Source organism: Lonchura striata, chromosome 20, assembly GCF_046129695.1.
Source record: "Lonchura striata isolate bLonStr1 chromosome 20, bLonStr1.mat, whole genome shotgun sequence".
In the NCBI taxonomy this organism is placed as follows: domain Eukaryota; kingdom Metazoa; phylum Chordata; class Aves; order Passeriformes; family Estrildidae; genus Lonchura; species Lonchura striata.
In genome coordinates, this window is record NC_134622.1 from 3,742,657 (window position 1) to 3,767,258 (window position 24,602).

At 46.8% G+C, this 24,602-nt stretch overlaps 2 protein-coding genes across 4 annotated transcripts in view; both read right to left on the minus strand.

Annotated features, from left to right (window-relative positions):
- The window catches only part of RCC1L (RCC1 like), an 18,888-nt gene extending 4,518 nt beyond the window's left edge, over positions 1 to 14,370 (minus strand). Inside the window, exons 1-10 of one of the 3 annotated variants that reach the window (XM_021541736.3) lie at positions 14,086 to 14,370; positions 12,901 to 13,030; positions 10,332 to 10,460; positions 9,442 to 9,508; positions 8,290 to 8,341; positions 6,767 to 6,851; positions 5,556 to 5,737; positions 4,059 to 4,143; positions 2,870 to 3,043; positions 1,493 to 1,578 (exon numbers count right to left, since the gene is read on the minus strand). In XM_021541736.3, the coding sequence (XP_021397411.2) occupies positions 1,493 to 1,578; positions 2,870 to 3,043; positions 4,059 to 4,143; positions 5,556 to 5,737; positions 6,767 to 6,851; positions 8,290 to 8,341; positions 9,442 to 9,508; positions 10,332 to 10,460; positions 12,901 to 13,030; positions 14,086 to 14,352 (1,257 nt within the window). In that variant the 5' untranslated portion in view covers positions 14,353 to 14,370. Of the gene's footprint in view, positions 1 to 5; positions 1,579 to 2,869; positions 3,044 to 4,058; positions 4,144 to 5,555; positions 5,738 to 6,766; positions 6,852 to 8,289; positions 8,342 to 9,441; positions 9,509 to 10,331; positions 10,461 to 12,900; positions 13,031 to 14,085 lie in introns of those variants that run through there. The other 2 variants (XM_021541735.3, XM_021541734.3) reach the window with 2 other exon arrangements.
- A 1,321-nt stretch (positions 14,371 to 15,691) lies between these two features.
- Positions 15,692 to 24,602, minus strand: NCF1 (neutrophil cytosolic factor 1). The gene is made up of 11 exons (XM_021541728.2): positions 23,750 to 24,602; positions 23,231 to 23,311; positions 22,840 to 22,915; positions 21,448 to 21,613; positions 21,260 to 21,315; positions 20,834 to 20,956; positions 20,352 to 20,459; positions 19,431 to 19,548; positions 18,717 to 18,824; positions 17,053 to 17,195; positions 15,692 to 16,152 (listed from the first exon to the last, which is right to left on the minus strand). The coding sequence occupies exons 1-11, from the start codon at positions 23,819 to 23,821 to the stop codon at positions 16,034 to 16,036; spliced, it is 1,170 nt and encodes a 389-aa protein (XP_021397403.1). The 5' UTR covers positions 23,822 to 24,602; the 3' UTR covers positions 15,692 to 16,033.

Consider the following 24,602-nt stretch of genomic DNA (forward strand, 5'->3'; position numbering starts at 1 on the left):
TGGATGAAACACAGGAGAGTGGGTTGTTTATCAAGCTCATACTTCACACCTGGCAGTTCCTATTTCTCATCCTTCCACTCAACATGTCACTAATTTCACAGGGTTTTGTACCAATGCAAGTGCCAACTAGAAAACACAGAAAGAGCAAGATTCAGCACCAAGCAGGCTTGTGCACTGAGCTGTGAAATACTCCTCTCTTTCCTTCACAGAAGCACATAAAGCTTTGGAAGGAGAAAGAAGAGCAGGCTCACCAGCAGACAGTGAGGAGATTGGAGCCTCAGCCCATCTGTTCAGCAGCAGAAGCAGCATGACTGAACAGAGCATAACCTAGACATTAGGAAGAGGATCTGCCCAAGCACCACAGGGATTTGCCCCTTCTTTCATCAGCAAGAACTGGAACAAGGCAAAGGCTCAACTCAGCCTAAGGCAGTTTGTGCTTTGATGCAAAGAGACCAGCTCCTCACTCCTGAAGCTTATTCACTTAAAACTGGCTTCAAACTTGAAGAAAGCAGAGTCTAAAAAAGCAAGTTTTTCCTCAGAGCCAAGAGAGAGGACAGCAGCTACTTCTAGGGCAGGAGGTCACAGACAAGGATCCTGGCACATTGCCACAGTAATGTCAGACAGGAGCTGGCTGTCTGAAAGAGCATAACCCCCAATGCCTACATCTGGGGAAATGAATTCAGAAATTCCACCCAGCCACAGCACTGTGATTTTAGGCAAATGTTCCAGAGCTGGTCTGGTTTTGTTCATTTTTAAACAAAGAAGAAAGCATACTACAGAAACACATTTACTGCAAGTTCAGACAGACACTCCAGGATGGTCCAACTGATTGCCTCCCTCATATCCTACTTAGCCTTCATGGAGACCAGGAGCATCTGTTAGGCTGAATGCTGAACTCCAGAACCAAAGACACTTCTACATCCGCTGAGTCTGGCTCTCAGAGGAAGCAGTAGAACTGGAAGCACTGTGAGACAGCTGAGTAAGGACCTCCTGGATAACCTGCCAGTCAGCCCACTGACCCACCACCATAGATGGGAAGGAAGCCCACCACTATGTGGACCTGTAGCCACTACGAACCAAAACGTTCACCTTATTTAGGTAATGATTTTGACAGATGACCAATACTGATGGTTTTCTTTGCAGCACATACAAATAGAAGAGCAGGTCAGAAGGGGAAGGAAGAGGCAGGAAGGGTAGCAAGCAGATGTTATGGACAGGAAGATGAAAGCTGTTCAGATGTGGTGGCACAGCACCAGATGCTGTTTCAGGATTCAAAATCATTACTGGCATAGCAGACTAAAATGTTTACTGAGTACCTCCATTCCCAGGCTCCACAAGGACCTCTGGAAAACAAAGCATTCTATATCATCTTAGCCTTCCACTCCTTTCAGAATTACTCAACAAAACTACACAGCAAGTGATAATCTTTGCCCTCAGGATAACAAAAACTAGCCAAATAATATACTCTTGGCCTTAATACCACCATCCTTACTCTCCATGGGAAATACTGGTCTTCCATTCTTCCAGTTCCCAGGCACCCTCTTAGATTCTTCCCCCACACAAACAGTTCTCCTCTGTCTACACAGGAGAAAAAAACAGAAAAGAACAGAGTCATTAAAAAGGAAGAATTCTATTTATGATGCTGTCAAATGTGGCTACAGTGTTTCTGGGAGTATACAGGGTTATACAAGCAGCATGACAGCTACCAGATTTACTTCAATGTACAATAAATGTACTTGTGTTTGGAGAAAATTATGCCTAATGAGCAGTACAAGAACCAAGTTCTGTGCATAAATCTTTGTTTCCCCTTCTTACATCAGAATTTTATTTGAAGGAAGAGTGTAGCAGCAGAAATTCCAGGGAATAATTTGTGAAGTGAATAATTTGTGCTGAAAGTTAGACAACTGCAGTTATCTGGATCAGGGATCACCAGAGCAAATCCAATAAGCAAGGCAGTGAGATCTGTCCCAAGCCATCACCTGGAGATTGCTTATTTGACTGTCTGAAAGAAGTGACCTTCTAATGACAGCTAGGGAAAGGCAAACATTTGTGTTCAACAGTTGAAGAGTTTTGAGCTTCTCAGGAAAACACACAGGTCTCAGAAGTGTTTGGATCAGCTCCACAACAGAAACAACCAAAACACAATATAATTTTTATGTATGATTAACAATTTAACCAGAACACTCTTTCTGAATACCAAGGGGAGCCCACTTACAAGCACCCTGCAACCAAACTGACAGTGTCACACATACTGTTTGTCCCAAAGGACTCAGCCCTGGCATTTTTTCCTGCTGCCAGCTGGATCTCTGAAACTGATGCCTGATGGTAAATGCCTTTCAAATTTCAAACCTTCAAAGGCTGAGAACCCACCCAGGGAGCACAGAGCACAGTATCATAACCTTTGCATATTAAATGCTTGGGTCTGCCCACCTCAGGCTGCTAACTCAATTGGCCAGGAATGCCAAGAAAATGGTATCTAGCTTCATTTAGAATCAGTTTTAGTTTGTTCATTTATCACATTAATTTTCTAAACTGCTCATTTTATACAGGAAAATGAAAAAATCTTCTGGATTTTGTGTATGAGAAAAGTTTTTTGTGTAAAGACAAATAACACTTTCTTAATTAACGCATAAATTAGCACAAACATAGGCCTGGAACCATGCTGACATCTGTAAATGTGCTGTCTGGCTCCCTGCTGCTGCATTCCAGTGTGCCTTCAATTTCAAGAAAGATGGGTACATTTTTTTGGGTGTAGGGTTTTTTTGTTTCGGGTTTGCTTTGGTTTTGGTGGGTTTTTTTGCTTTTTTTTCTCTTCTGTCAATAACACAGCAACATGACCTCTCCCATGACAGCAGGGTGAGAAACTTACTTGTAAGTGCTGCAAATTGGCTGAGTCCACAGCGAACATGAGCAACACGGGTGTCTGGATTGAAGTCTGACCAGCCAAAAAGGCTGGGTGGGATCATCTCTGGCACTGCTGTCTCTATTAGGTTTGGTCCTTTCCCAAGAATTCCATATCCCCAGACAAAAACATTTCCTTCTTCTGCATTACAATAAGAACACATTTGTAAGAAAGTCTGTGCTTGTGAAATTCATGCCACAACCAAGAGTTAATCAGAACCAAAGGGATATTCTCCTTTCTTTCAGGTCATTCTAACACTTTCTGATTATTTAAAATCTGCAAATAATGCATTCCCATCTAAATGCCTCAATCCTTTCCTAAGCTATGCAAGCAAATCAAGCCTCCTAGGCAGACCTTTCATAGGGAAATAATGCAAACACAAGAGTGAGCTGGATAAAATACTACTGACTAATGGGACAGAGGTTGAGAGTTTATTTGGTGCATGCCCAAACCAGCAACTGGATGTCACTCTGCCTGGCATTGGTGCCTGGGAAAGGCAACACTTGCACAGCATAAAAAGGAGTAAGTTTCTAAATCAGGTAGCTCTGTTCCCTTCATATTAGAAGCTCTGGTCCTCACAACACCCCTGTTATAAATATTAGCATATTCATGGAGATAATCCTTCAAGAAAGTAATACAATCCCCTCCCTCATTCCTTCATGCAGCAAGCCTCCAGCTATGCTCCCCAGACACCCACAGTCCAAAGAACAGCCACTAAGGACCTGCTGCACAGTTTCACTGTTCTCATAACTTTCTTTTTTCCATCCCAGTTCATTATTTATAAACATGTCTGATTCATATGGAGTCTGAAGGGCTCTACTTTCTCTCAAGCGTTGCCTTACTTCCTCCCTATATCCATATTCATTATAGGCCATACTCACTGTGACCAGCAAAAGAGACCAGAAGAGCAAAGAGCTGCCATGCCCCTGCTCTCCTCTGCAGAGCACTCAACAGCACACACTGCAGCAATGCTCTGCACTAGTGAAAACAACTCCTCTAGAATATTATTAAATCAGATTTCTCAGTCTCCCAGCTTTTTCCTCATAACATGCAGTATTTCCCTGTCTCCAAAAAACAAGATACTTGTTTCAAAATGTCAAAATCCACCTACTGTGTGGCCTTGCACCAAAGTGAATGATTCTAGAAGTGAACTCACCTGTTAGCACAACGTTGCCAGTCCCTCCACAGGCAGCCTCCTTTATCTTCCCAATCTTGAATGGCAAATGCCTGGGAACATTCACCTGTACACGATTGCAGAAGCGTTGTTAGAGACAAGGTAAACTGCAAAGTAGACATACATTTTAACTTGCTGTCTAGTTCTGGTTAGAGCTTACATACACTGGATTCCTGATACAACCTTTATTGCTTGAATAATAAAATGAATGCAAGTCCCAAAATTAAAAAAAAAAAACCTACAGGAAATTCATTAAGGTGAGGACAAGGTGGAAAAAGTTACCTACTAAAAAGCTTACATGCATGGCAACAAGGCTGAGAATGACTAATAACTGCTTCTTATCCCTGGCTTTTAAATTCAGACACAATGGGGACGTCAATAAGTGAGCATGTCTTCAAGTCTTCACACTGGATTAGATCACTAAAATTCAGCCTGCAGTGGCATTTTTTAACATATTAGGGAAAAAATACTTAAAATCACACTTATTTGGTACAGCCCAACACAACATACATACACAGCTTGACATATGTAAAGAGCAATCTCCCATTTCATAGCTCTGCCATTCTACACCTCGGACTGCATCTGTATTTTAGCTCAGACTCTTTATTTTTGGCAAATGTGCCATTCATCCATTTCAGATGCCACAGACCTCCTTCACACACCCAACCAGGAAAACTGCTACAGTGCATGATCATTGTCCTCAGGCCTTATGGGTCTCAGCATTTAGCTCTACATTAAGGTTACACGAGAAGAGGGACAGGAAACAAAGCTTTCTAAAATTTTGCTAAAGCTATTCTAATAAAATTGTCTGCTCTTATCCTTCTGCCACAAGTTGCTTGAGTATTGATTAATTTCTTGAGTCTATTTCCTCAAGTAGCTGTAACATGAGACCAACAGCCTAATTACCCCAGTAGTACAATGCCTAGTGTAAAGAAAGCACCTTACCAATGCCACATCTAAGTTTGCTCAAAAAATCCTTTTATCTGTGAGACACTGGAATTTCAGTTATAAATCCACTAAGGATGTCCATGAAAAATTCACCATCATACAAGTTTGACTGGAAGGAATTTCCAAGGGCCATCTGGATCAGCACTATGCTCAAAGTAGTATCACCTGAAATCCTAGATTAGCCAGCCAAAAAATTAATTCCTATCCTGAAATGAGCAAAAGCACTTGAGCTGGCTCTCAATTTGGTGCAAAGTCCATTGGCTGGAGAAAGAAAAATATGGAGTCCTTAGACTAATAAAATGGGGTGAGGTGACACAAACCTCTGCCTAAAAAAATGGGGAAACATATTGCCCCCTAAAGCTACATAAACACATCAGACAGGTTGGTTTTGTAAGCTTATGTAAAAGTAGCCTGCTAGTGGTGTTTGCATCTGCTGTCAAAAGAACTAAGAATTGGGAGAAACATGTAATTTTTAACTCCGTGCCCAGCAGCTCAACTGAAACACAAAAATACACTCTCAGGTGAACTGACCTGTGTGGTTTCTGTGACAGAAGCCAACTGCAAGTATTCTGAATTTCCCCAACCAAAGACATCTCCTTCATCTGAAACAGCCAGACAACAGTCCCCATAGGAAGAGACCTGGATAATGTTTACTCCAGCAATGTCACCATGCAGCTTAGTAGGAACACTGGTGATGTTATAGTGTCCAAGACCTGAAAGGAAAAAAAAGTAGAGATTATGAAGAATTTCTTTTCCAGACACAATTTTTTAATGCCTGCATAGGACCATTTTTGTCATGCTATAACAAAATCACCCTTTCTCTGAAACAAATCTTTCTGGTCATACTGCTTACTGTCCATCAGCTGCAACAGACAAGTAGTCACAAACACCACTGCTACTAGCCAAAGCACCTCTCTGGAGTACACAACAACTTTATACCTCACACACTCTGCAGAATCTCATATCTCTTGTCTGCATGGACCAAAGTGTTTGAAGAACAATAACCAAGCCGGGCAGATATCCCAACAGGGATGAAGTTTTACAAACTGCCTGCATCCTGTCTTCTGCAAGGAGAGCCATGAGTGATAGCACACTGCAATCAGTTAAGACAACAGCAGGGGAAATGGCAAAAGAGGCTGGGAAGCAAACACTTTACATGACAAGATGCTGCCTGGAAAAAAAAAAAACAGAATATAGATGACAGCTGGGTTACACTACATTGGCACAAAAGAATCATGGGAAGAACTCAGCTTTGGGAGCAGCAAAACAAACAGTAGGAATGATGGTGAGGAGGAAGTTCTCTGCAGCAAAAGCCACCATAAAAAGTGCCTGCCCATGGATCCCAAGCTAAAATTGCTTGCAACTGCTACCAAGCTGTTTGTCAGTTCAAAAGAACAGAACAGACCCCAAAACAAGAACCAGGAAGGCAAAGCTGCACCAAACTGAAGAGCAAAGCTGCCCATGTCACTTCCACATCCCCTCAGAAGCTTTAAACAGCAGATACACACTCCTCCAAGTGCATGCTTGGATTGCCAGGGCAGCATCCTAAAGGTCCTCAAAAATGAACTGGATTGTCTCAGTTTGGTTACACAAGAGTACTGAAAACATCTACACACAACTGGAAACATTAGCAGCCCCTTTCTGTCCACACATGCATGACAAATACACATCACAACTTCTCAATTAGGACAGCTTGCTATTTTCATCAATTCCCTCAAAAGCAAGCTGAGCTGAGTTCCTACCTGTTTGTCCATCAGCTCCCCATCCACATGCATAGACTGTACCTTTCTTGGTTCTAAACAGACTGTGGTCCTGCCCACACACCACCTGCATACAAACAAGAAGTCAGTCAGGAAAGGCTACATGCTCAGACTTGATTTAGTGAAGCATTAGTGACAGATAAATTGAGCAATGACCTCTATGCTGTCCATCAGTTCACATTTTGGCCTTTTTCTCCTGATCACATGGGAAAGGAAAGGCCAAGAACCACAAGATACAACACAGAAATCAGCAGAATTTTCTTTATGGAAAGCAATGCTGTAGTTGAATTGTTCTAAGATCCAAAATAAGGAGAGAAAGCTTGATTCAGCAGTATCACAATAAAAGCAGCAAAGAGTAAATAAGAGCTCCCCCTTCACAGGATGCTAACCACGTGATTCTTGATGCCAGCTACAAACTGCTAGGGATTCTTTGCCATGTAAGCACTCTAGGCACACAGCTGTTCTCAAATCTATATTTATGTTGAACTAGCCATCATGTCTGCCACAGGCTTGGCAGGAATCAAAGCCAAGGAAAAAGTCATTCAAAAGCAGACATTAAAAATTAAACAAAGATTAAATGGATTTAATCAACAAAGTAAGAAAGTGACTACCAACATTAAGCACATAACTGCTATTATCAAAGTACAAGCAGGTACCAAGTATTCAATCCCCCTAAAAAAATTAAAACCATGCAAAGTCCAATCAGAAGTTTTGCAAGCCTAATTCAAAACAGTTTTAGGATGAACTACAGCACAGTCTCATCAGGTGGGTGTACATGCAAGTGTTTCTGCTGCCCTGCAGTCCCTTGCTCTCCTAGGAACCTGACCTAGTGCTAATATAAGTAATGGTTTCACAGCTCATTTCTGAAAAGGCAAAGACAAAATTTAAACTCCTAAGCAATACAAAAGTGACAAAGGGGAACAAGAAATCATGACAGGAAGAGAGTAGTGGGTGGAGAGCCCAGAAGTAGACACTGCACTCTGAGTGTGGCTGAATAGAAAAGAGGAATCCTCTCCTTGACGTGCAGGTAACACTCCTCCTCATGCAGCCAAGGGTATCATTAGCCTTCTCTACAGCAAGGCACATTGCTGGGTCATGGTCAGCCTGGTGTACCCTAGGGCCTTTTCCACACAGCTGCCTCCCACACGGTCACCCCTAGCCCATGGTGGTGTCTGAAATCGTTCTTCACCAGCAATAGGACTTGGCCATTTCCACTGCTGATGAGGTTCATGTAGGCCTATTTCTGCAGCCTCTGGATGGCAGCACCACCCTCTGGTTTATCAGTAACTCCTCAGAGTTTATGTCACCTGCTGTCTGCTGAGGGAACACTCTGTGACCCAGATCACCAGTGAAAATGTAAACAGGACTGGACCCCAGACCCCTGGGGTCCCACTCTTGTTACTTGTTTCAACTCAGCTTCGAGCCAGTGACTGCCACCCTCTGAGCCTGGTTGTTCAGCTGGTTCCCAATTCATCCTCAGGACTGAGCTCTGATGATCCTCTCACCTGGACAACTCTGCTGTCAAATTCCTTCAGCTGATGAATGAGATGGCTTCCACTGGACACCAACCAACCACCAAGAAGAGAAAAGGCAACACAGAGGATTTCAGAAGACTGCAAAAAAACACAAAGGTAAACCTGCCTCTACTGAAAGCCATTTTATTACCACAAGTAGAGAAATTTGTTTGCATGTAGTTTCACTGCAAAATACCTGCACAAAGAAGGAACATCATTCTATATTCTCTTATTTAAGAAGTTTAGAACTGTCATTTTTAAATATAAACTCTTGTGACTGGGGGTAGGGGCAACCCTCAAAGTCAGTCCCTAGTCTAGAATGAGCAGACACACGACACAATACTGCAATACCCATATAAACACTACACTTAGCTAGAGATAAACCAGATATCCCAGAGCACAGTGTAGTGCTAACATCTCTGTCATTTTTTCACAGTACCAGGGATTATCAACAATCCAATGACTGACTTCCAGTATCAAGACTAACAAAAGCTACCTATTTACAGCTATTTTCTCAAACTTTACAGACCATGTGTTGTGATCACAGAGCAATTTTTGGTCCTACTAGGGAATCAGAAACTCAACATATTCCCACTATTCATTTACTCTATCATACAAAGCACTTTGAGCCTATGCTTTGGTGAGACTCACAAAAACCCAATGAAGGAAATGGGTTTTTTTGTAGAAAAAGCCCAGTGAAGGAAAAGCATCAGACTCAGAGGCAGATGCAACAGAGACTTAACAAGAAGATGCCTCTTTCATAATTAAATGGCACTTTTAACATCCTCAGGAACAGTACAGGTACTCTGAGCAGCTAAAGGGAGAAAGCCCAACTACTAACACCAATTACCTCAAGCAATTTATGAAGGCTGGGTTCTCCCACTACGCCCTAAAAGAACTGTCCCATGCTGATATTCTTTTGTCTCTTGTGAATGTTGTCAGCAGCATGCTAGTGCCCAAGCCTGGGTTCAAAGGCTGCTTGTATGACACCTGCAGCATAAAAACCTCAGTTCTCAGACTCCCTAATTTTAAATTAAATGCTTATACTACTAGACCTTTTCCACTTTCAGGTTTTTCTGCAGGGTTGTTTTCATGCAATTATGTTTCCAACAATAAGAAAGTTCCTGATCTTTGAATTCTCACCTGTAAATTTCATCTTCAACAACCTTCCGGCCACACTGTCCATAAGAATTGTTTCCCATTGTGAAAACTGAAAAACAATTATAAAACACACGAGTTTTATTACTGCGCAATACCCTGAAAGCCTCTTTTCAGGTCCTCAAAATATTTTCAGTCAGTTCTAAGTCTGAAAGGTAGAGAACAGCAATGTAAAAATAGGTATAAGCTTTTTTCAAAGGCCACTTGAATGAAAGTGACTGAATCCATTTTCACCAGCAGTATTGCTGTAGGCACAGCAGCAGTGCCTGGAGCCCGCTGTCTGTCACAGTGGGGAATTGCCAAGCTCATCCTGCCACTGTCAAAGAGACTCAGAAACAGATCAGCAATCCCACAGGAGTGGGAATCAATGAACCAACCAGCTCACTAAGAAGCTGCACTGGATCACTTGGTGCAGCACTGAAGACACTGCACCAAAGAGTTCCCAGAGATGTGGAGAGACAATTCACAAACAAGATCTTCTCGATAAACTACTAATTAATTTATTTATTTAATAAACATGTCACTCTGGGGCTTAAAGGGGAAGTAACACAGGAGTACTGGCATAGTCACCCAAATCTGTGTTCAAAAACACATCTGAGTGAAAAAATCAGGCTGCACTCAGCCAGACCTGGGGCTAGAGAAACAAAACTTGTAGTAAAAAGTCCCAACACATTTACAACTTGAGCCAAGTGAAGCTCATGGCTTTCCCTCGCAGAAGAAATCCTACAAAGGCCAACAGCTGCCTGCATCCCATATACAGTGCAAACAGCCCAGCTGGGATATAGTTCTAAAGGACAGAAGACAATTTTTTTCAAGCTTTTAGTAAAAGCATAGCCAGGTACCCATAGACATCACCAACACAAGCAACATTGTACCTCCTTCACTATCTGTCAGGACCAGGGAATGGGCTCTCCCACAGGACACTTGCAAGACTCGAGTTTGCTGTGGTTTCTCCAGTGGTAATGGAATTGGAGATGGTTCCAAGACATATTCATAGCCCTTAGCTTAAGGAAAAGAGAACAATTTTAAGTCAGTAGTTTCCACAAAGTAAATCTAACAAATATTTGCTGATCTTGTACATTCACACACTTACTTCTGCTTTGTTATAGAAGCAGATACATTTTAGAAAGCCAAGACACTAACCAAAGAGGCTGACAGAGAGAAGGAGAAGGTAAAAGCTATGGAGATTGCTGAAGTCAATCACTGCCTAAATGAAAGTCCACAATTACCAGAGGGTGAATGTTATTAAGGCTTCAGGTGGCAGAATTGTGAAACTGAGGCTTTCACCAGCATGTTCAACCACTCTGGTGAATACAGCTGCATCACTAGAGCTTAATATCACACACAAACGTTCTTTGCAACTGGGAATATTGCAAACAAGGTACAAGAGCAACAATCACAAAAAAGTAGCAGGAAAGGTGAAAAAAAATCTTAAAGAAAAGCAGATTACAGGCACTTTCAGAACTAAGGAATGCAAGAAAGACTAGCTAGGCTAGGTCCATAGTGAATAAGACATCTAACGTTTATGAAAAATGACATGCTGTACTTAAAAGAGATTTAGCAACTTGAAGAATACAGAATCAGTTACAGTCAACTGGAGCAGGGGGGAAAGAACAGCAAACCATAAATCAATACTAGGGGAAAAGTTAAAAGGAGATAAAATGCCTTGATATCAAAGTTATTGTAATTAGAGAAATTAGAGGACCCAAAGCAATATTGCATACAGGGAGCAGTACTTTACTGGCCCTTGCTGCCTTCAATAAAAATAAAAACTAAAAAAAAAAAAAACCACAAAAAAACACAGCCAAAAATAAAAAATAACAACAAAAAACCACGTAAGATTAAAAAAAAATTAAAAATCTATACAGGTCTTTCATGGTAAGACATTACTGGATGTGAGGACAGGCAGCACAACAGGCAGCTTGCCAATGGTGAGCATCTGCCATGCAATAGAGCAGGAACTTAAAGACAACTAACTCTCTGTCTAGAAACACCTGGAAGTCACCAAGCTAAATAACCTTTTCCTCTCTCTGTTCCCTCCAGCAGAAAGACACATCCTACTGGGATATGTAGTAACCATTGCTGAGGGGATTTGGAAAAAGAGACAACGAGGTGGGTAAGGAACAGGGGGTGAGTGTGAAATATGCAGTAGTTTAGATGCAACCATCTAAAAGTCAGAAGGCTGCAAATTCCCTTGGAAATGAAGTATCTACAGCAACGCAGTGCTGGAAGCACCAGGCACCAAAGTCAGCCTGTAAAACAGCAATGAGCAACACATCCCAAAGGAAAACTTGTCTGGGGGTACATTAAACATGGAGCAGTAGCAATCCCACTGATCTTCACATTTTCAACCCATCTTACCAAACACACTCGCTTACTTGACAGCCTTGAACTGCAAAACTGTTTAACCTACTAATGGATTCTCTGACAAAAATAATTTCCAGGTCAGATAATAAAAAAAAGGTAACTGCAAGACACTCCTAAGACATCAGCACATACATTAGACCCAGCAAAAGCTGAAACCTTTAAAAGCAGAAGTGAGCAGAAGCTTCTGCAGCCCCTGCATTTTACAGCTGCTGCTTGAGCACACACCTGCTGTGTGCACACACTTCCACAACCACCCAGAGCGCCCCACAAAGCAGCACCACAGCAAACCTCAACATGCTGCAATTTTCTTCTGCTTCTCCACCAAGTTTAATCTTCTGCCCATATCAGACACACCCTACCTTGACGGATTACAGTCTTATATATCAAAATGACAAAAACTGCTTCTACTGTGATTTTCCTCAACTGTTTATGACAAAATGCCTAGGCACTCGGCCATTCTATGAGGAAAGTTTGTGTTTTTCCTGTCTTCGGTGGTAGGTGGCAATGTTCTGCACAGCAATCGCCTTCTTAAAGGAGTTTGAGAGCCTGGTGTAAGACAAAATGACTGAAAACCATGTTTTTCCTTCAAAATGCAACCTGCTATTAAAATAATTTTAAACCCTACAGCTTCACAAAAGCCCCACAGACTGTATAAAAAACTCTTAACTGAGAAGGGAAGGAAAACTAAAGGGCTTTAGTTTTTAAGTGCAAAGGTAACAGAAGCGAGCAAATCATCCTGCCAAAATGATTTTATTAACTAAACTGTGCCTACTATCAAACTATAGATTCAAAGCTACAGATTAACCAGCATCACTTTGAAGAATAAACAGCTACATTCCTATCCAGATGAAACTAATTAAGTGCAGTGTACAGAACAGAGGCACGTGTTGACCAATTACAAAGCACACAAAAACACATATAAATTTCAGAGAAAGATCTGTTTAAAAAATAAAGCACAACCTGAGACAGCATCAAAGGCTCCTGATGTTTTTCACAGCTCCAAACTCATGAAGATTCCTGTACCACAGGCATACTGCAGTGTCACCCTGTAAGTCTTTAAAACACTTAAATCCTTACTTTGATCTCTTCTGCTTCTCTGAAATCCAAGCTGGGAATCCTTGTTGAGCCCCATGCCCCACACTTTGGTGATGTCTCTGGTATTAGAAGCCAGCAGTGTGAATCCATAACCACAGGCAGCAGAGGATATCTTTGAAGACAGACAAAACCCACACCTTTCAGTTAGAAGCTGTGGCTTAGAAAAGCAAGCTTCACTCCATGCTACTTGCTCATCAGCATTCATTCTTCATTAAGTTACATTCACATGCAGCCCAAATTCATGGCATGTATGGTGTCCAAAAATTACCAGTCTTCTGTGATAAGCACAGTGGTGAGAACACAGGTCCAACCATTCTGCCTTAAAAGTTTTGGTTTTGTGTGCATACACCTTTATTTCTGCATTACCTTGGCCCTATTCAACACCACAAAAAAGACCTGTCTGCTGACCTGCATCAGCAGATTTAAACACAAACAAACAAAAAACCCCAGAGATATTAAGTGAATAACATGTTTTACTCCTTTTGACAAAAGCACCCAGCATAAGAGTCACATGAGGAGCAACTGTGGTCACTTGGTGTGTTCGGCCTGGAGAAATGGAGACAGGTCAGATCCCCCTGGGGTCTGCAGCCCCGACCTTTGCTGGGGACCAGGGACAGGAGCCGAGGGCAGCTGTGCTGGGGGAGGTTTAGGCTGGATTTGAGAAGGTTCTAACCCCCGAGGGCGGCCGGGCACTGAACAGGGAAGGGCCTGGCCCCAGGGCGGGTTCGGACAATTCTCTCAGGTCTGGGGTGGGATTGCTGGGCTGTCCTGCACTGGGCCAGAGCTGCGCTCCGTCATCCTTGAGTCCCTTCCCGAATATTACAAATATTCTGTGAACGCTCTGACCTCCTCTGCACTCGAGAGCAGAGCTCGAGCGAAACACGCTGACAAAAGAGTAACATGATTTTCAACACAAGCTTCCCGTTTGCCAGGTGGGAGCCACGGGAAGAGACCCATTTTAGCTGGCAAGTACTCTTCAATGCCTCTGACAAAATTACAAATACATCTTTTGTAAACTCTACGCTGCTGCAGTTAGACAGTCCTCATCCCAAGCAATACCACTATGTCGATACAACCACTGAATCACAGCAAAGCCTTTAAACGCCGCTCTCAGCTGTGCTAAGCCCGGAGCGGGCTCGGAGGCCGGGGCAGACCCGCCGGGCGCACCTTCTCCTCCGTCTCCAGGCGGTACGGCGTGCCCTGGATGCGCCGCGGCTTCTTCCAGCCCTCGTCCGGCTTCACGAAGCTGGGGATGCCCAGGGCGCCCGAGTAGCTGAAACCCCACACGAACACACGGTCTTTGCGCTTGGCCGCCTTCCCCGCGTACTGGAACACCGGGGCGGCCTCCTCGGCCTGCCGCAGCTGGCGGGTGCCCGGCGGCACCGCCGGGGCGCAGAAGCCCCGGCAGAAGAGGCGCCGCGCCAGCCCCGCCATCAGCGCCCTCAGGCCGCCGCCATCTTGGCCGCTCCCACACGCGGCCCGCGCAGCGCCGCCCCCCGCGCATGCGCGGTGCTCTTAAAGGGACCGCGCCTCCCTCTGAGGGGAGCGCCCGCCCGCCCCGAGCCTGAGGCGCAAACTCACCCCTTGATAAATGATAAATGGGTGTGATTCCAGCTGAATAAGATCTAATTGTATCAGTAATTTGGGAGAATAATTGGAAATGTATATGGGATTAGTGTTACGAAGCAGATGGGTTTCTTCAAGAATTCATGTGGGAAGCAGGGTGCAGGAGTTGGATTCGGCCGTGGGAAAGGGAGGAAGTCAGGAGCTGACTCCCAAACCAAAACTGGCACCAACTGAAGTGAAAAGACAACTCCCAGAGCAGGATCGACCTTGAACATGAATAAAATTGGGACCATTCCGGACAGGGAGTCTAAACTAGTGTCTTATCTATGAAATAAAAAAGGTTTAATTGGAACATAGTGCTTATTTATATAACACCAAGCCCAAAGCGCATGCGCCACCTGCCAGGTTATCCACAGGACTTGTGAGGAAGACCTTTGGCCTTCCTCCAGCAAGACCCTTGTAAAGACCAGGAGACTCCATAGCAACAATGGAGCATGTGCTGTGCAGAATACTCATGTAGATTTCAATAATCGAAAATGGGAGATTTACAGGAAATATTGATGAATATGTATTAGCATACAGTATAAAAATTGTGTGTGGATTCTTTTGCCTTCTGTACGTGAAGTAGAGTGGGAAGCCCTCCGTGTACTCCAGTCGGTTTTCCTTATGCTTTATCTGAACCACTGCCAAATTTCTTTTTGTAACTACTGAATTATATTTGACTGTATTATTATTTTATACTTCAATTAAAATTGCTGCTAAATTTTAAATCTTGTGGTTTATTAAAGGACATATAGGGACCTCATTTATAACACACCTAAACCTACACCCCGACCTAGACCTGAATCTAAACACACCCCCAGACCTCAATGTGGACTTAGACCCAGCTCCAAAGATCAAAACTGAAACCCAGGTCCAAACCCAGCCCCATCCCAAACCCAGACCGAGATCACACCCAAAGCCAGCCCTGTCTGGCACAGCGATGGCAGGGCTGCCTGTGGCCGGAACCAAGTGCAGCCATCCCACCACACTCCATGTGTGAAGCAGCCCTCTCTCAACACTAAGCCCTCACTCCAGGAGGAAGCTGCTGTCCTTTCATCCCCTCAAATAAATTTCCTCACTGCCAGCATCTTTTGCAAGAGTTCCTTGCCCAATATCCACCTGGAGGAACACCTTTCCTGCCGCCATGCCCACACTGCTCCTCACAGTCTGTCAAGTGTCTCTCCTTTATTGATGAAAACCACAAAAATAATTCAAAATACAAAGAGGTATTAGAATGGCATCTAGAGATAAGGACTTGGTACTTATAAGGAGCTGGTAGAGCAGGGCTGGTCCCTCCTCAGAGTGCAATCAGGACACCTTGGGCTGGCTGTGATGGAGGATGAGGGGCACTAGGCCGGGCTGATACGGCCGCAGCCTCCCCGGCCTGTGGTGGCTGCCACAACCACCTGGATCCTTGGATCCCTGGATCCCTAGATCCAAGCCCTAGCTGCACAGGAGCTGGAGGAGATGAAGCTTTGGGTGGCTGGTGTAGGGGCTCACAGGATCCTCACAGGATCTTCCTCCACGTGCTCTCAGTGCAGCGGTTCAGGATGAGGTCTTTGCTGGGACGGGGAGGAACAGCAGGTTGAGCCTTGGGCTTGTTGTCCTCTGGTTCATTTTTCTCAACTGCAAGTAAAAAAGGTGTACAGATGGATCAGAGCTGTTCACCACACACCACCCTCATGAACATTCAGCAGCTTCCTACATCATGGCCACCAAAGCTCCTGCCTCTCCCCCTGTCCCTGCTGCATGTAGTGGTTTTCCTGTAGGTCATGGTGTCAGGACATGCCCTCCAGTGCCCACTGGGAACTGTGTTCAGGGAAAGCCTGCCTTTAGGTCTGCATGAGGTCTGCCCCTCTTTAGCTCTGGGGAGGTACTGTGTGGGGTCTAGCAGATATAAAGGGTAAACCTCAAGGACTACCTCTCTCCTTCTTCATGAAGAGACACTTTTTACAAACACTTGAACTGGTAGGACAAAAGGGAGTGGTTTCAAACTGTCAGAGGCCAGGGTTAGATTAAATATTAGGAAAAAATTCTTTTCTGTGAAGGTAGTGGGAAACAGGTTGCCCAAAGAAACTGTGGCTTCCCTTTCAAGGCTAGCTTGGATGAGGCTTGGAGCAATCCAATCAAGGGGAAGCTTTGAACTAATTGGTCTTTAAGGTCCCTTCCTACCAAAACTGAATTCTAGAATTCTATGATTCTTCATGTAACACTTCCTTCTGGGGGCTCTGCTGACAGCTAACATACATGGCAATTGCAATGGTAATGGCAGCATGGGGGAGGTTAGGTGCACGAAGGAAAGCACAGGTCCCAAATGTGGGCTGACCTCCTTCAAGGACCATATTCTGCTCTGTCTGACCTATAGCCAGGGGTGAGAAAACTCGTTGAAAGAAACACCTCCCTGCACAGACTTTCCCCATGGGAAAAGGACAGATGGGCATGGTGTGACCTCAGTGTGCCACCCTGCTCCAGCTGCCAGCACTGCTGGGGGACAAGGGTCAGGATTCCATTTCCATTGAGACTTACTGATGACATTGGCCTTGTTCTGGGAATTTCCCCTCATTTTCCGCTGGTTCTGGGTGTACTTCTTGCTGTTCCTCCTGTAGGTCTCCTGGCTGATTTGCTTCCGGCCCTGCTTGTGGATGCTCTTCACATTTCGGATGGTGGATCTGCAAGGAGTGAGAAACAAAACTTTCAGTTTTCATGCTGGCAGCTCTCACACCACACACCTCCTTTCCCCTCACTTCCTCCTCTGCTTCACCCAAACCCCAGTTTCTGCTTTTGGGTTTTGCCTGGTGGATGCCATCAGTGAGACACAATCTGCGATGTGTTCAGAGGCAGCTGGATGGGGCTTTGCAAGGAACCACTGAAGGGTGAACCCTGAGCACAAATCTGGAAAGTAATGATAGGGATTGGTGAGGAAGATTGGGTGTAAGGCTGGAAGGATAAGATGGGTATGAGGTTTGTCCAAGAAAGCCCCAGGAGTGATCTATAGCTCTTTGATGAATGAACATACAGCACCTATCCTGGCCACAAAATTGAGGTCCCTGGTGTAGGGCTTGGCATGGCTCCCTGAGGCTCCAATACAAGGGAGTGGAGTGTGGGGCATGTGTCAGTGTGCACCCGGATGTGCGGTGTTCAACCCACAGGAGAGAAACTACTGAGAGAAGTGAAAAGCTGAGCAGCCTGGGGCTGCTGCAGGGGAACCCCCAGCACTGGGGACTGTCCCCAGGCAGGCAGACAGAGGCCCCTGCTTTGTCTTCAGTACCACGGCAGGAGTGAGGTGGTTCCTGATGTCCACCCCATGGCATCGTCCTCCTGCTCTTCTCAAAGAAATGTGCTTGTCTGCCTTCAGCCCCTTCCTGGTCTGAGCACATACCCCACATCATAGCAAAGCTCTTGCCCACAACAGGTCACCACATTCACAGTGGGGCTTGGCCTGGCTGCCAGTGCCGTGGAGGCAGCAGTCACAATGGCAGGGAGACAAGCCACCGTCCTTGGAACAGGCCACTCATCTCCCCCAGGGCTACCAGCAAACATCACTGTGTTCAAATAAGTGGATCTGGACCATTTTACAGTGTCTCACACTCAATCTATGCTCCAGCAAAATTGGATTTGGAGAGATTTTATAGCAGGCCTGATGTGTCATCTTGCAGAAAAAAAGAGATAGCAGCAAATTCTGCACTTTTTAGTCATTCCCTTTGTACTGGAATTCGTGAATTATTATTGCTTTTTATCTTTTTAATCAAAATAAAATCCCTTGCATTAGCTCAAATCTTCTCATTAGATTAGGCCACTCGGCAGCTTTATTTAGCCAAATGTCTCCTTGCCTCTGAAAGATTCAGTGCACACACTTAGGAAGCAAGAAAATGGCCAATTTGAAAATTAAACAAAATTCGCCCAGAAAATAAAGTTTGCAGAAGGACAAGGAGAAATACACCTGACGGGTGGACCTGTTGGAACAAGGATCTTGGAGCCCTGCATCAGCAATGCCGGGGTGCCTGTGGTATTTGGGGAGCACAGAACTGGTGGGAGGACAGCCCTGCTTTGTCTGTGCCCTGCTTACATTTCTCCAGGCAGCTCCTCACTGACAGGGCAAGCAGGTGACACCACAACAGCCTGTCTGGTTTAATTTCATCTCCCTCAAGGAAGAGGCAGATGTTCTGCCCTTTACACAGAGCTTCTCTCACCTCCGTGGGGGAGCACCCCGGTTCCTCAGCTCACTCTTCACAGAGGTGTTCACCTCCCCAGCTTTCTGCAGGTACATGGAGGGATAATAACCTGTGGTTTCATCCTTCCTGCAGTGCAACATAAAGCAACATCACTTACAGCCATGGCTCTGCAACCACCTCCTCAGTCCAGGAGAGAGATTTGATCATCTTTGTGAGTGGTCACAGAGTCCCAGAATGGATTGGTTAGAAGGGACCTTAAAGTACCTCATTCCAACTCCCTGCCACAGGCAGGGACGCCTTCCCCTAGAATAGGTTATTCCAAGCCCCATCCAACCTGGCCTTGAACTCTTCCAACTCAGGACATTCCATAGTCATAGTTCAGGCCTGTCCCCTCCTGGTGCCATGTGGGTTACCTCTCATGTTCCTTGCAGCTGGGATGAAAGTTGAGGTTTAGCAAGGCAAAATATGCCAGAACAATTAGAGGCAAAATAACAGAGACATGTTTTCTTTCCATCTGTCTCCTTCTTGGATATTTCTGAGGCCCTCAGGAGAGGAATGTTTAGTATTTGGCAAAGAACAGACTCTGGAAAGCAGCCCTGCAAAAGGGAGTGCTGGGCAGTGGCACCAAAGATGCCGTGCCATGGCTTTCAGAGCCCTGATGTGGAGCACCATGGATGCTCCCTTCCCTCTGCCTGAGTGCTGCTGGCCTGACCTGTTTGTGGCATCTCTCACCTGATGACCCACCAGCCATCAAGAAGCTTGTGGATGACTTCAATGGTATCACCCTCCTTGAGGGTCAGCTCATCCTCTTCCACAGCAGTGTAGCTTTTCTGGACCACGTATGCTTCACCTACACATGAAATGGGGATGGGGATCATGTGCTGACACCTCAGGGATGGGGGCTCTGCCTCCCCAGCCACTGAGGAGGCACCCTACATTTTAGGCAAGACTCAGGGTGCTTCAGGTTTGGATTCAGACTTCACCCAGTTTTGTCATTGCCCATGGCTCATCCTAGCCCCTTCATCTTCTCTCCAGAAGAAAACATTTGGGTGCAAGCAGAGGAAGCACACCTATCTCTGCTTGAAAGTGTGCTCAGAATTCAAGTGATGAAGTAAGGCAGAAGGAAGTGTTGTGCTAATAGAGGCTTTTCCAGTGTTGTGAAACCCACAAAGCTGAAGCCTGTTGAGCAATTGGCACAAGTCTGCAGGATCCTTCCTCTGTTCCACATGGTAAAGCCCTGCTCTCATGGCAGGGTAATGCAGCGGGCAGGGAGCAGGGCCGGGCCCTGATAAGGACAGCACAGAGATGAAGCACTGGGAATGCCTGTGCCTGATTTGGATGCTGCACCATGCTGTTCTAGCAGAACCCAGCACCTCAGCCTTCACCCAGCCACCTCAGCATGTTCACTGGGTAAAGAGCAGCCAAAACAGAAATCTAATGCTGAGTTGGAGGTCATGGGAAGCTCCAGGGTTGACACTGATGCACCAAGCCATGAGATTTATCCCTCCTGGCACTACCTACACCAGCATCTCCCTGCCCAGTGATTCTGCTCAGTCTGAATTGCCCAGCTTTGCAGTGAGCCATCACATTGGAGAGCTGCAGCAGGCTGTGCTCTGACACACACACACACACCCTGTCACCCCAGCATTTTACCTGCATAGTTAGGCTCCTGCTCTTCAGACTCATCAGGACCATCCATTGGCTCCAGATAGGCAGCAGGTACCCAGCCTCGTTTGTTCTTCAATTGACAAAACCACCAGCCTGCAAAGAAAGCAACCATGGGCAAGAGTGTTGTGGGGAGTGGCACCAGGTCTGGCCAGGGCAGGTGCAGGTATCTCCATGTCCTGGACCAAGGGACAGTGCTGGGGCCAATCTCTGCTGACATGGTGCAACCAGAGATCTTGACCAGTTCATCCTGCTCCTGCTGGGCAGGAAGCCTCACAGGCTGAGGCATGGCAAGGGTGTTGCTCAGTTTTCTAGAACTGCCCCTCACCCTCAGCCTGCACTGCCATAACTAGCTCACATGCTGTGCTTGAACACAAGATGCAAGGGCAGTACTCACTCCTGCTGAAGTTGTGGCAGGGAGTGGGCTGGGGGCTGGCCCTCAGGGGCTCTGCAGGGGGATGGACACATACCGTTCTCACTCTTCTCCACGACATCCACCATGTCCCCAGTTTTGAGAGCCATCTCAGATGTGGAGCTCTTCTCATAGTCAGCGATGGCTCGGTACGTTTGCAGCACAATGGGGCCCGTGATGTCTGCATGAGAGAAGTGACAGATGTTCCTCCTCCAGCCCCCAACCCAGAAACACTCTATTCCAGGCTGGCCAAAAGCAGCCCCAGGACAGCCCAAAGTGCCCTCCCAGCCTCTTTCAGCCCCAAACCAGTTGGATTTTAGGACAATGACTCATTCCACACAAGGATTTGGCTTCTCCCCAGCTGCAGCTCTGGCATAGCAGCCATGTTCTTAGTGAGTGTATCTGCCATGGAATGACAACCTCTCTCCCCAGCAGACTTTGCTGCTGTTGAGGCAGCCACTTGCAGCCCTCTGAGACCTCTTACCAGTGGGGCTTTTCTTGGAATCCTTTGTCAGGAGGAAGACCTCAGGCTTCTTGATCCTAGACAGGTCAGAGCAAAGGCAGCTCAATGCCAACCAGCCCTATCCATCAGCACCCTCCCTGCAGGCTACTGCCAGCATCCAAGGCCAGGAATGCAGGATTTCCCTCCAAATAGCAGGCAGCTGGACTCACTGGCTGTCTGTGACAGGGTTCATGTCATCATGACGGACCTTGAAGAAGTTGACCACATGCAGGCACCGAGAGATCTTGTGGGGTAGGTTGACCAGTGCGTAGCAGTACTCAGCCAGTGTGCCCTGCCTGTTCTCAGTTGAGCGCTGCCCATCAAACCACTTTGGGGCTGGGGGAGAGGAAAAAGGGCTCAGAGAAAGCAGACAGAACGCCTTGTTTTTAATACTTTCCCAAGCACACTGCTCTGAATCATTAATTTTGCCCTGCAAACAAGTGGGTCTGGCCCTGAGGAGCTGCATGGCTGCATTGTGCCAATAAGGTGAAGCTTTGTGGGAGCACAGCTCCTGCAAGCCCAGAAATGATCCTGTTTCACCCTATTTCAGTTTTAGGGTAACTCCTACACGTGTGTTCAGACTAAGCCCAACTGCTGGGCCACAAATACAGCAGATGCACCAGGGCACCAAGAGGGGCTCAGGGGACCAGCCTGCAGTCAGAGGAAATATGTTTTGCCTCCCCATCCCACTGCCTATGGTATTCTTGACTCCGGAACTCTAAAATACTGCTGGCAATACCCTGAGCAGTGCTGAACCACATGATGGGAGGTGATTTTGTGTGGTCAGTGGCACGCCATGTCCCCCCAGCAGTCTGACACTTGTCTGGTCCCAGTGCTCTCAGTTCCCCAAATGGAATAAGGATGCTTTGAACAGCCCCAGCACAGTGGGAGGCAGAGTGATGGAAGAGGCCCAGCGTGGTGGCTGGTGTTAGCCCAGCTGCAGTGGAGCCCCCCAGACTGGCACCCACACTGCTGCATAGTGCAGGTCACTCTTCCTCCAGAGATGTCGACCACATCTGCAGCTCTTTTTCAGACTCCCTTTTGCTTCCTTTAAAGCAGTAAATTAAATAAAATGGGGAAGTTTTCTGACATGCACCTTGCTTGGAGACAGTCAGCTGTTTGGATCAGTTCATCCTCTGTCATTGAAGACATGTTGCATTGTTTCATCTTACACAATTTGTGTGTTGCCATACAGGCATTAAGCCAACTCCAGTGATGGTGTCACCAACAGAAGGTTCAGCTCAGCTCCACTCAGTTCAGCCTCCCCAAAGCCAGACACTTGGCACCAGCCAGGGGTCATAGGGGTCACAGCTGATTCTTCTGGACATGCCTCTGGAGTGCCTTCAGACAGGAAGGACAGGGTCTGCAGGGCAGCTGAGTGTTGGGAAGAACCACTGCCACTGCTCAGATCTTTCTGGGGTTTTGATTTCAAGCCTCATGTACAGGAAATACTGCACTACCCACTTGACTGGGAGGCAGCCAGCACAGCTCAACCCACCAGGGGATTTCCCAGCTAGCTGCAATTTCTATTCACCCCCCCAGCCACGGTGCTTGCCCCTCACCTGGCAAGTGCGGGATGATCCGGTTCTCGATGTTGATGTCCCCGGATTCAATGGGGAACATCTCCTTCAGTGCTTTCTGCAGAGCAGAGCCAGGCACAACAGTGAGGATGGCACCAGGGGAACCCCCTGTGACACCCACTCCTCTGCCCCTGGCTTGACTCCTTTCCTGGTGCTTGCCCTGCTGCCCCCAGCATGTCTGGGCTGGGTCCCTCACCTCGGCACTCTGTGCCCAGGGACACAGAGCCAATGGCTCCCACCTTCAAGGGGCAAAAGAGATCGGAGAACTGGACTCGGGAGCCTCTTTTGAGCTAGGTTTGCTTTGAGGCAGTTTCAGATGACATTCACCCTCCTTCTTCCCCACCCCAAGCCTACGTGTCCCGCGAGGACTCACATGGAACTCGTATATCTCAGTAAAGCGGCGATAGACGACCTTTTCGGAGAGGTCATTCCACTTCACCAGGAACATGTAGACCTGAGGAGCAAAGCAGAGGCTGCAGTTTTGCAGGCAAGTGGGACGCCACTCCCCATTGTGCCCACAGAGCCCTGTGGATGTTCCAGTTTCAGACAAAATTGAATGTTTTCCTTCCACCACCCCAATGCAACTAGCTCTGCCTTGCCAGTAAGTAAACTGGGCACTAGGGGAGTTGTAATGGATGGAGAGGGGACAGAAACATGCATGTGGGTGGAACACAAAGAGGAAAAAACCCTTTCCAAGACTGCAAAATACCAATGGCTTGCAAAGGAGGTGCCTGATGTCTTGTGTGTTCAGGACGGTTTAGTCTGTGGCTGCCTGCAGCTCATGTTATCAGCCATGACCCCCTTGAAATGAAGCATTTAGGCTCTCAGTCACATCTCCCTAAGGAAATTCAGTCCTCAGTCCTCACATGCCAGAACGCTGCTGAGTACTCACATAGTGCTGGCTAGGGAAAAACCTTTTCTCGTAGCCCAGCAATTCGATGTGCCGGATGAAGGCGTCCCCCATTGCTGCTCCTGCCCGCAATGCTCTGCTGCTGCTCCTGCTCCTGTTCCTGCTGCTGCTGCTTCTGCTGCTGCTCCTCCTGCTCCTGCTGCTGCTCCTGCTCCTGCTGCTGCTGCTTCTGCTGCTGCTCCTCCTGCTCCTGCTGCTGCTCCTGCTGCTCCTGCTTCTGCTCCTGCTCCTACTCCTCCTGCTCCTGCTCCTGTTCCTGCTCCTGCCTGTCTGGGCGCTCTCCCCTCCCCTCTGCCCTCGCTCAGCTCTGCCGGCTCTTAAAGCCCCGGGGAAGCGGAACTGCCGCTGCAATAGCTCCCGTAATTTTTTATTTGCTGTGGTTCGCACCGAGTCGGTGCTTCCCAGCCCAGCCCCTCCAGCGGCTCCAGGACTGGGGAGGAGCTGAGCTGGGAGGACTCGGGGATAAGCTCCGGGGACCTCTGGACTCGGAGGACAGCGAAGGGTGAGGGCCAGGCTGGCTGCCCTGATAGCCACAGGACTCCTCTGAGCGCTGCTGCTGCCCCGTGGCAGGGTACTGCAGCAGAGGGACAGGACAGGTGCCTCGGATATGGCAGCCAGAGGCGCCTTCCCCCTCTGTCAGAGCTGAACGAAGCCTGCAATGCACTCCCCGAGCCCCGGGAACGGCAGTACTGTCTGTGTGTGTGCGAGTGGCAGGTGGGGAACCTGGGGCACAGCACAGCCAGGAGGGAGCCCCTCCCCTGGCATCACCGTTTCCTTTCAGTCACTTGCTGCTTCTTCAACATCTGCCACCAAAAGGTTCCTTTGAGGAGCCCCC

Bases quoted from the DNA above. Each gene is read 5' to 3' on its own strand.
- NCF1 (XM_021541728.2), bottom strand. From the start codon at position 23,821: ATGGGGGACGCCTTCATCCGGCACATCGAATTGCTGGGCTACGAGAAA. The intron at 20,957-21,259 runs GTAAGAGGTCTC...TCTCTCATGCAG, and splicing joins TTCCAAGAAAAGCCCCACTG to ACATCACGGGCCCCATTGTG. The intron at 19,549-20,351 runs GTAAAATGCTGG...TTTCATGTGTAG, and splicing joins GCAGGAGCCTAACTATGCAG to GTGAAGCATACGTGGTCCAG.